This window comes from Ursus americanus, chromosome 1 (genome assembly GCF_024610735.1).
Source record: "Ursus americanus isolate L20-20 chromosome 1, mUrsAme1.1.p, whole genome shotgun sequence".
NCBI classification, from domain to species: Eukaryota; Metazoa; Chordata; class Mammalia; order Carnivora; family Ursidae; genus Ursus; species Ursus americanus.
In genome coordinates this window covers 48,675,232-48,687,278 of record NC_142127.1, presented here as the reverse complement: position 1 = coordinate 48,687,278, position 12,047 = coordinate 48,675,232, and the positions used below count along the sequence as shown (strand labels likewise).

The window sequence follows — 12,047 nt, the reverse complement described above, 5'->3', positions numbered from 1 at the left end:
ATTCTGGGATCCAGTCCCACATCAGGCTCCTCCGCTAGGAGCCTGCTTCTTCCTCTCCCACTACCCCTGCTTGTGTTCCCTCTCTCACTGGCTGTCTCTCTCTGTCGAATGAATAAATGAAATCTTAAAAAAAAAAAAAAAAGAATTTACATGTTAATTTCATGATCTGCACAGATATAAATTTTTTTAAATTAACAAATCAAATGCAACAAAATGTAAAAGGATAATACGACATGATAAAGCTGTATGTATTGCAAAGATACAAGGCTGCTTTCATATTAGAAAACCAGCGTAACTCAGGACATTACCAAAATAAAGGAGTAAAATCATAGAATTATTTAAATACATAAAAAGATAAGCATGTGATAAAACCGAACACCCACTTATAAGGGGGAAAACCTTGAGAATAGAAAGGAACAGCAAATACTATAATTAATGATAAAACACTGAAAGCTTTCCCTCTTTGAGATTGCAAAAAAGACAAGAGTATTTACTATTAGCCCTCCTAACCAACCTTGCACTGAAAATCTTAGCCAGGTCAGTGTGGTATTTTGATTAAAAAAAAAAAATTACTCCAATTCTCTACTTTTTCTTGTATTCACACCCTTTGCAATGTAATGGGACTCTGAAGCCCTTCTTGAATCTGAGCTGGCCTTGTATTTTGCTTTGGTTAAAAGAATATGGCTAAATTGACAATGTGCCAGTTCTGAGCCTCAAGAGACCTCTTTCTCTCTTTCCCTCTCCTCCCTTCTCCCTCTCTTTTTCAGTGACTCTGGCACTGCCACTGGAGATAATAACAAATTGGAGGATGAGATCATGTTGAAGAGAACTAAGTTGGCCCAGCTGTCCTTGCTGTGGCCCTAGATATGTGAGAAACCCAGCCAACATCAGCAAAGGTGCTTAGCTGACCTGCAGCTAACTGCAGATGCACAAATGAGTCCTGGCAAGACTAGTTCAAATCAGCAGAAGTATTCAGCCAACCACAGACTTGTAAGAAATAATTTGGGGTGGTTTATAATGCAGCAAAACAGTAGGTCAAAAAAAAAAGTATAAAAGGAAGTATGAAGTATGAAAAAGGAAGAAAATGTCTATAGTTATTTGCAGATGGTAACATAGTGTATGCAGAAAATCCAAAAATATCTAGATACATTATTGGAATTAATGACTTAGCAAAGTTGATAGACCTCAAATACAAAATATCAATTGCACTTTTTTTTTTAAAGATTTTATTTATTCATTTGACAGAGACAGCCAGCAAGAGAGGGAACACAAGCAGGGGGAGTGGAAGAGGAAGAAGCAGGCTCCTAGTGGAGGAGCCTGATGTGGGGCTGGATCCCAGAACGCCAGGATCACGGCGGGGGGGGGGGGGGGCAGACGCTTAACGACTGTGCCACCCAGGCGCCCCTATCAATTGCACTTTCAAATAATGGCAATGTCTTAGTCTGTTTGGGCTGCCATAAGAGAATACTACAGACTGAGTGGCTTAAACAACAGAAATTTATCTCTCACAGTTCTGAAGGTCTGGGAAGTCCAAGATCAAGGTGCCCAGTAGATTTGGTGTCTTGTGAGCATCTGCATGCTGGTCCATAGATAGCCATCTTTTCACTGTGTCCTCATGTGGTGGAGGCAAGCCAGGTCTCTGGGGTCCCTTTAAAAGGGTAATTCATGAGGGCTCTACTCTCATGACTCAATCACCTCCCAAAGACCCCACCAACAAATAGCATCACATTGGGAATTAGATTTAAGCTTATGAATTTGGGGGGGACATAAACGTTTAATCTAGAATAGGCAACAGTTAAAAAATTTAAAAACCACTTCTAAATACTATAAAATTATATATGGTACATAGGGATAAAATTAACAAACTATGTGTAAGATTCCTCAGATAAAATTATTAATCATTAAGGGAAGAGAAGGAATAAATAAATAGAAGGATATACCATGCTTATAGTTTGGAAAATTCAATATTGTGGACATGACAATTCCTTCCGAATTGACTTACAGACTCAAGATAATTCCAAAGAAATACTAATAGGTTATTTTACTTATTTTTTTTTTTTTTGTAAGTTGGGTCTAATCAAGGGTCTCTTGGAAAAGAAAAACCATGTTAGAAGACTTGCTCTGTCCTATACCAAAGCCTATTATAAAGGTATAGGATTCACGGCAAGGATAACAGATCAACAGAACAGAATAGGAATCTGGGAACAGATCCATGATTACTTGATTTATGTAAATGGTAGTATTTTAGAGCAGTAGAAAAGAGATGGCTTTTTCATTAAATGGGCCTTTGACAGCTGAATATTCATTATTAGAAAACATGAAAATTGGCCCTTACCACAGAGCATTCACAAATTGATTCTGGGTGGGTTGAAGATCTAAGTGTGAAAGTCAAGACAATAATGCCTCCTAAAGGTAAATACCTTTATGCCCTTAGGGCTAGACATGATTTCTTAATAGGCTATAAAAAAGTACTAATCAAACAGAAAAAGACCAATAAGTTGTATTATGTTAACATTACAAACATTTTTTAATCAAAAGATAACTTTTGGGAATGAAAGGACAAACCATCTAGTAGAGAAAATATCTGCAACACATGTAACTAACAATATATAATACATTTCTTCAAATTAAAAGAAAAAATACAGTTAACCCAAATAAAAATGGGCATATCAAAAAGAAGTTATCTAAAATGGCCACTAAAGTATGAAAATGTACTCAATATCATTATTAATCAGATACGTAAGCTAAAAATCAACAGTGAGATTCTAATATATACCTATCAGAGTGCCCATATGAAGAAGACCAATAATAGCAAGAATTGGGAAGAATACAGAACAATGGAAGCTCTTTTATGTCACACGTGTGACTGTAAATTGGTAAAATCACTTAGGAAAACAGTTTGGTATTATTTACTGAAGTGCAGATATGGGTGCCTTAGAACTCTGCCATCGTAATCCTAGGTACACAGCCAAAAGATATGCATGCAAGTAGACGCCATGTTCATAGCAGCAATGTCCAGAATAGCCCCAAATTGGAAAGAATTCATATTTGTCTATCAAAAGCAGAATGGCTAAGTCAATTATGCCATAATCATTTACTGGAATGCTACATAGTTTTGAAAATGAATGAGCACATTTACATTCTACAACATAGATGAATCTCACAAATATAACACCGAATAAAAGAAACAAAACCCAAAAGATTACATACTACATGATTCCATTTATATAAAGTGCCCAGAACCTAATATAAGAGGCAAAATTTAACTATGGTGTTTAGGGATGTGTTTAAGTGGTAAAATTTTAAAGAAAACCAAGGAAGTATTTACTACAAGAGTCATGAGAGTGCTTGTCTTTGGAGAGGTGAGTGATTGGGAATGGACAAGAGGGAGACTTCTGGCATGCTGACGACGTTCCACTAGACCCACAGGTGGTTTATATAGATACTCACTTTCTAATAACATATCAGCCCGTAGAAATGGTTACATAGATAACTTGACTGTAGGGGCAGTTACATAGATATTCACTTTCTGATAACTTATTGAGTTGAGTCTTCTGGTTTGTTCCCCTTTCTGTATTTGCATGACATTGAAAAATAAAAAAATAAGTTAAAGTGGGTGGAGGCATATCTGCAGATGAACCAAAGTGGAAGAAAAACCAGCAGCTCACAACATGAACACCAATGGTTTGCTGTGAAGCTTTTAAAAACTGTTCTATTCCCAGAATGATTTCTATTTTGTCCAGGGTCAGTTATTTTGTCCTGACAGTATCTTTCAGCTTGTTGGTTTTCTTCATGTCTGGTATTCTCCCAGAGATACTATCTAAAGTCAACGACACACAAAAATAGGTGTTTAATTATATAATTTAAAGTTTAAAAGGTAACCAACAAAAATTTAAACATCAAACTGTAAGCACTGGAAGAAGTAAGAGAGGGGAGATAGAATTGAAATAAATGCACATCTTTCATAGAGGGGGAGAGTAAATATTATTGAAAATGATAAACCAAGAAGATGGAAGTAAATTATTCACAGACATAATGGAAACCATTAAAAGAATTAGAATTAGAAATAATAAAAAATGGTTGCTTCAGGGGGGAGGGACTAAGGTAGGAACAGGAAGAAGAAGATTGATTTCCATTATAAACCCTCTGGACTCTGATTTTTGTCTTGTTTTTGCCATGTGCATATTACTTTGATATATCTAAAAGGACATTTATGAGATTCCAAGTTGTATCATTCTCATATACTTGATTTAAGAATTGCTTCTTGAGTTTGTGGCATTATGACTCGTCTAAGAATAACATCTACAATCTGTAGATGGTGTAGCTGATAGTGAACCCCATTTCTAAAGCACTGTTAGGAGTTATAGTGGTGGCAATGACTAATTATTGCAGAGCTTCTAAATTATAATTTTATAATTATTTCTGTTTCCTTTTAACTTATTTATGGAAATCTTTAATTAGAAACAAGGCAGATACCTATTATATTGTACACAGACAAATGGAAAGTTGGGAATATTTTTACTCAACAGTTTGAAAATCAGCTAATATTGGCAAATCGAAAGTAGACAAGTCACTGATAAAAGTAAAACTTCCAGAACAAGACATATTACCTCACACCAGTCAGAATGGTGTGATAAGAAGTAGCAAGAGTTGGCAAGGATGTGGAGCAAAGGGAAGCCTCATGCACTGTTGCTGAGAATACAAACTGGTGCAAACACTGTGGAAAAAAGTAGGGCGATTCCTCAAAAAATTAAAAATAGAAATACCCTATGATCCAGTAATTCCACTACTGGGTATTTACCCAAAGAAATGAAAACACTAATTCAAAAAGATCTATGCAACCCTATGCTTATTGCAGCATTATTTATAATAGCTGAGATATGGAAGCAACCTAACCATCCATTGATAGATGAATGGATAAAGTAGTAGTAGTAGTGTGTGTGTGTGTGTGTGTGTGTGTGTGTGTGTGTGTGTGTGTAATAGAATATCACTCACCCATAAAAAAGAATGAGATCTTGCCATTTGTGACAACATGGATGGACCTAGAGGGGTATTATGCTATGTGAAATAAGTCAGAGAAAGACAGATATTGTATGATTTCACTTACATGTGGAATCTAAAAAACAAAACAGATGAACAAATGAACAAACAAACACACAAACAAAAACCAGAAACAGACTCATAAATATAGGCAAAAAACTTGTAGTTGCCAGAGGGGAGGAGGATGGGAGGATGGGTGAAATAGGTGAAGGGGATTAAGAGATAATAAACTCCTAGACTGATTGACTGATTGGTTGATGGAGTGGGGAGAAGGGCAGAGGCAGAGGGAGAAAGAGAATCTTAAGCAGGTTCCATGCCCAGCATGGAGCCCAATGCGGGGCTCAGTCTCACAACCCTGAGATCATAATTTGAGCCAAAATCAAGAGTCAGATGCTTAACTGACTGAGCCACCCAGGCGGCCCAGACTTCCAGTTTCAACTACGACATCACAGAGATGAAAAGTGAAGCCCAGGGAATACAGGCAAGTATGTCGTATGCACAGAACTGCTGAAGCACTGTATTGTACACCTATGCTATACGCCAACAAAAATACTTACATTAAAACAATGTTAAAAAGCTATATCTACTAGATGTTTTTTAAACAATAAAGTTCATTTATGTTTCTTCTGCTGTACTTGCATACTCTAATAAACATTACCTTTGGGATGAATATATGAGAAAAAAATCAAGGTTCATTTTTTACTTTTTGTAAAGTTTAACTATTGAATAATTGGCTTTTCCTATTTCTTTTTCTTTAAAAATACAATTTCTGAGATCTTTAAATGCCTCGTTTCATTATTTTATCTTTGTAAAATATATATTAAAATTCTCCCCTCTATACCTCTGATAACAATTTTTTCTATTTCTTCCAGTTAATATTTCTCAAAATCTGGGTACTCCCACATGTAAACCTGCCAAGTATTTTGAAGTAAAAAAAAAAAAATGCTGAGAACATCTGTTCTAGAGAAAAGTTCTTGTAGGGTTTTTTTTTTTTTTTTTAACATCACACAGCAATCTCGCACATTGTTTTGCATAGAGTAGTTGCTCAAAAGATGTTTGTTGTATTGAATCATATTGAGTATTATAATGTATGGTATAACATTATTATGATAGGACTAGCCCAATCTGGAGTGAAAAATCAGAGCTTATGGTGTAAGAAAAGTGATTAATCATGCAGAACACAGAATTGAAAGACACTTCCCTGTCACGTATGTTAGTGTAACTAAGGGAAGTCCCTCCATTCACTTAAGGGCATTTACTGAATGTCCACTCTGTCAGGCACTGCCCTAGGCTCTGTGCCCACAAAGATAGGCACAAGACAAGATCCTTTCCCTATAACCACTCACAGCCTAGTGGACATCACTGACCAGAGAATGGGAATTTACTAAATCATGTGACATAGACTATGACAGGTCCAAATTTTCTTTCCCTCGAACGCCTTTGTTTTTACTGCTAAGGTGATGGGAATAAAGAGGCAAAGGTGTTATCAGCATAATAACTAGCAAGAGAGGGGTTCATCTGCCTTATAGAAAGATTTAGGCCTCCCCCGTAAACACAAAAAATTATCCTGACCTAGGAGACCTTGAGTAGTGCACTTCCTTAGCATGGGGACACCTGGGAGTGGAATTCTGACCCTGGAGAAAGGCCTGAAGGGTCTCTCAGAGGAGGAGGGGAATGTGGGAGAGAAGTGAGGTGGAAAGGGAGGCTTGGATTTTCACAGGGCAGATATTGCATGCACTGATGTGGCAGGAAAAATAAGTATCATCAGCATTCATGATGGGCTTATGGCGAGACTATCGGTTACCCTTGAGACGCTGAGGACATGAATGATGCTGATTGCTGTAGTGGAGGTGTGTTCAGCGTCCCACAGGTACCCATGAGATGAGAAAAGGAAAAATTGCCCAGCTCAGGCTGCACTGCAGATGTGGGGAGGGCAATGGAGATATGAGAAAATGGTTAGGAATCTGAAAATTATTCAGTAAGGCTCAGACCTAGACCATGTGTCCGAAGAAGCCCCATCGCAGTGCTTTCTTACTAAATGACAGTCAATTACCATGATTGTTCTTACCCTCAACAGACTTGGGGGGCAGGAAGTACACCTCAGTGCTGAGCAAAAGATGCTCCTTTTGAGGATGAGGAAGAAAAGAAAGGGCAGGATGGGTTGTCGTCCTCAGGAATAGAGTCCACAGGTGACAAAGATTTGTAATATTCATCTTCCCCATCAAGCACTTTGATTTGGCTGCAACAAAGAAAAGAGTTTTCAGCAGAAAAAGAGGACAAAGGCTGCAGTCATCACTGGAGCAGCTAAAGTTGTGTGAGTACTGAGAACAGGGTTGGGTCCCCTCAATGGCAGGGAAGGACACCTTAGGGTAGGTAGTTCAGGGTCTCCCAGAACACAGGCACTGAGGTCTGATCCACAAAGCCTTTCACCTCAGGGTCACAGGCTGGTAATGGGCCCAATTTAGTGGTGTCTGGAAGTTGTGATCATATTACAACTTGTCTGCCTGAACTGACTTGTCTGTCCCTGTTTGGCTCCCTCTAGATGAGAAAGTTCCCCTCCTGTCCTCCTCCAGTTCTCAAACTAGTACCAGCTACCTATGTCACTATATTCTCAAATGGGATACTAACAATTAAATGAGCCACAAACTCCCTAGCATCCTGTCTAACCACTGGGGGAGATTCTCCTTTGTGTACCTTTAAGGCCAGGGGTAGGGTGATGTGGGAAGCGGCCTATTTGCACTGCGTGGAATGCTCTTACTTGTGGGAGAGTTTTATACAATTTGCTACGTCTGCAATTATGAGGGAAACCACAATTTCCTGGGATAATTGTGAAAAACAACATTTGCCTTTAGGTGGCAATTTCAGCCTTTTCGGACAGAATCGATTCAAGTTTTATATAGCTGCTACTGTGAAAAGTAGTTTCCAATGTCAATAATAGTGGTGATATCCCCATTTGAATATTTTTAGAAGCTTTTCTCGAAAGTTTTGCATTTTCTGTAATATCACAAAGGACCCCTTCTGTTTACAGTTGCTTAGAACTAAGAAGACAGATATTTACCCAAGTTTTCTTGGCTTCCTCTTGCTCCCTTGATATTCTAGAGTTCCCTGTGGAGAGGGCCAAGAACACACAGTCAAAGCAAAGCAGCAAGTCGTTAATTTTTAATTCAAAGTGATTTTGTGTTGAATGCAAGCAGATGCTGATAATATCAGAAGTCACAGCATAATTTTTTTGATCAAAGGGCTCAAGTGAGCCTGATGAAGCATGCATCTTGCTCGTCTTTGATAAACCACATCAATTATTCACCGTGAAGGCAGACATCCTGACATGAAAGCAACAGATAAAGAGCCTAAGCACATGTTCAAGAAGAGAGCATAAGAGAGTGGGGGTGGGGCTGGAGGGGCTGGAACAGGTATTAATAACAGAATTATTAACTGGAAACAAAGCCAGTGAAACAGCTTTATGGCCACTTTGAACTCACATTTAACTGGTTATAGTACATGGTGTCCTCAGGGCTACTCAACATTTTGGGCTGCTGACATCTTCGGCGAGGTGTTCGCTGCTTCTGTGTAAGACCATTTTCTGAAACTGCAACGAGACAGCAAAAGTTTACTGTAAACCATCCGAGGTGTTGGGAAAATCAGGTAAAAAATTGCTCTTCACATAAATGCACTTAGTGGAAACTGGGTCCCATTTTAATGGGTATGTTGGAGCTCTGCTAATATTGGCAGAAATGTCATCCTAAAACACATATAAACACATCGGAATTGCTAAGTGTAAACAAGGGCCACTATAACTTTGCCTTCATCGCTCTTGTCCAAATCAGCAGTCGAGAGTGACAGAAAACAAACTGGTTCGTCCATGCTGGTGGAGTAGCAGTTGGTGGTCAGCCTTTGTAGAGTACAGAGTACTATCTTAGTGGGATAACTCAGGACAGTGAAGGCAATCTGGGATAGTTTGCACCACATCCTACAGTGAGGGTTCAAAGACATCTGGAGCACACACATTCTTCGATAGATGAGAAGCAAACCTTTTGGTGGGATACATTTCGGAGGGAAAATGGCTTGAACTAGTGTTTACTGAAATGCTTTGAACAGTACCATTGATCCATGCAATCTCTGGAGATAGTGTAAAGGAGAAGGGGAAGAGATAATTGTGTGATTTCACAGAGCAGCCTCTCCGTGTTAGCCTTGATTTCAGAACCCTGGACCAAGAGTGAACTGGAGATTAAGAAACTACGTGTCCAATGAAGTCATGATTTATTCCCCTTCCAAGCAGATGATTTTCGTGGAATCTGCTGTCCTTTTGGCACTATATCTGAATCAGGACTTAGCAGTTCTAAATTCTTGCCAACATACACACACACACCCCAGAACTGCCACAGAATATTGTTCATGAATGTCACACAGTCCAGAGAAGAGATATCACTTTCCTCTACCAAGTGTATATCATATTCATAAAACAGAGCTGGAGATTTGTGCTTGGAATCAGAGATTTACTTCACTAGAGGTTCCCACTAGTTAGGGAAATTCTGGGGGAATTTTCTAAGTGAAGAATGACTCAGCAAGGACTATTATGAATAACAGATTATCAGTTTCCTAAGTATGAAGATTTGCATCTTCACTTTTCTTGAACTAGAACATATCTATGTTGAACAAGACTATTAGAACCATAAACCATTAGGAATCATTTATTCTAAATACCCCCTTTTTTTTTTGGAAAAGAAAACTGAGGCCCACAAATGTTGAAGGACTTATTCCAGATGAAGTGGCAGAATGAGGACTCAACCCTAGACTCCTACCTCCTGTTCTAGACGTGTTCTTTTTAAAACTACAGCATATCGTCTTTCTTAAGAAGAAATTTTTTTTGTAAGCTAAGGTCTAAGTAAAAGTAAGCTCTGTGAAAACATATTAATTAGCATAGCACGATGACGTTGCTTTAGAGGGCTCCAGTAGCTTTTAAAGATATCCCTGTCCACATCTTCAGGAAGTCTGTGCAAAGGGGCAGGACTCCAGCTCTCTTGCTGGCATTGTCCTCAGAGTACGAGAAATCCAGAATGGAAATGGGTTCTTTCTGATAGTTCCAACATACCTACCTCCTGCTTGCTTTGTGAAGTCCCTATGCTGTGATATGGTAGCACACAAGGTACTTTGTATAATCTCCTCTGATTTATAGATTAATGAACAGAAGTACCTGGAGTTGAGGTTGCTGGTGTGAACACACACTGGAGATCTGACATCTATTCTCCCTCAGACTTCCTAATATTACGGGAATTCCAATGTTGGAAACTCAAAAGGCTGATCTTAAATAGTTTCTGAGTTCAGATGGAGTTCAGCCCAGTTCAGCTGGACTTCATGTAGTGTTTACATTTGATCAGAAGCTTTTATTTATGTTCTCAACTGGGTATGCTTAATATAAGATGTGGTTTTCAACTTTTGCTCTCGATGAACTTGCTGTTTCATGGGTGGGTGCTCTTTTCCTGATTCTTAGAAGGAATTAAGTTATTGGGTAGGATTTTTTCAATTTTAACATTTCTCCCACAAATTAAAAACACAACAAAACAATTGTTGGCGTCTGATGGTGTCTATACTATACTAGAATCTAGTGTAAGTTGGTGTCCGATTTAGCATCAAGTTTTAATTTTCATTATTTTAGCTTAAAAATCTCCATGTTTCATGATGCTTTGCAGAATGCCATAACTTCCAAGTGCTTTGCCATTGGAACAAATCTGAGTATCACTGATATGTGATTAATAATAAGCAACCAAATAAATATTTGGGAAATGAATCATTATTTAATAAATGCTGCTGGAACAATTTGATAGTAATATGCAAAAAGTACGACTTGAATATAGAGCTTATAAAATTTATCCTTATAAAATTTATTGCTGGATATTGTGGGGGAAAACAAAGAAAAATAACACAAGGTCTCTGTTTTCAGTTTAGTGGAGGGTGCAGGGTCTTAAGAGGTTAAGTAACTTGTCATAAGTTAGTGTTGCTGAACTCAAGTTAGTTTTAAAAAATTCTATAAATTGTTTACTTTTCTCAATATGCTTTTTGATTCTCATAGGCCACAATAAATTCCAGATGTGTTATTTGGTTAAACATTTTAAATATTCCTATAAAAACCTTAAAGGGGAATGAAATAGATTATCCTAACTATGGAAGAAGGTATGAATGACAAGGATGGGCTCAATTATAAACAATAAAGTAAAATAATCTATATGATGGATAGTAACAAAAGTAAGATGAAAGGAAATGCAACAGAGAGATAAAAACAAATTAAAAAATACATACACAGAAAAGTCTACCGTCCATAATGTGGAAAGGCCGAGGCAAGGGAAAGATGGAGACACATTCATACATGTTGAAATACAATTAATGAAATGAGATATTGAAAAATGTTTAGCCATCCTGACAAAGAGCTTCAACTAAAACAACTACTACTGCTTTTCTATTAATTAGGGTAAATTGAAGATCAAAACACAATGTGGGAGTGGCCCCACATACACAGATGAGTCCATAGGTTCCACCTCTCCGGGAGTGCAACTTGATGATAAATAACGAAAGCTAAGCAACTTGTTCCAAGAAACATGTCCCAATGAAGAAAACCAGAAGGAAAGAAAATTGATATGAAGATGGATTATGATAACATTTTTGTAGTGGAAAAAAGCTAGGAACGTAACAAATATTTAATAATTGGGGAGAAGTTAACTCTGAGATATGAACATGATACCATCCCACGAAGGCACCAACAAAGATAAATTTAAGGTATGCTGTTGATAGGTGAAAATTCAAAGTTCAGAAAAAGAAGGAAAAGACAAAACAGCACACAGCACATTGACTAAATCTGAATAGGTGTGCACATTGAGAAGTTTATCATGAATTTTTTTTCCTTTAAAAATTAAAAGAAATCAATGAGGCATGTAGGACAAAACTTATTCTTTCTTTCAGTAGACGAAGAAAGCATTGCTCAGCTAAATCTCGAAGTGGCAGAGTGGAAGCTGGAA

At 37.8% G+C, this 12,047-nt stretch overlaps 1 protein-coding gene across 2 annotated transcripts in view; it reads right to left on the bottom strand.

Moving 5' to 3' along the window:
* Positions 1-233: 233 nt before the first annotated feature.
* Positions 234-12,047, bottom strand: part of MYO3B (myosin IIIB) — a 428,494-nt gene continuing 416,680 nt past the window's right edge. For both annotated transcript variants that reach the window (XM_087861309.1, XM_087861314.1), the window contains 4 exons: positions 8,520-8,626; positions 8,099-8,145; positions 7,109-7,279; positions 234-1,648 (listed from right to left, as the gene is read on the bottom strand). In XM_087861309.1, the coding sequence (XP_087717435.1) occupies positions 7,141-7,279; positions 8,099-8,145; positions 8,520-8,626 (293 nt within the window). In that variant the 3' untranslated portion in view covers positions 234-1,648; positions 7,109-7,140. The remainder of the gene's footprint in view (positions 1,649-7,108; positions 7,280-8,098; positions 8,146-8,519; positions 8,627-12,047) is intronic.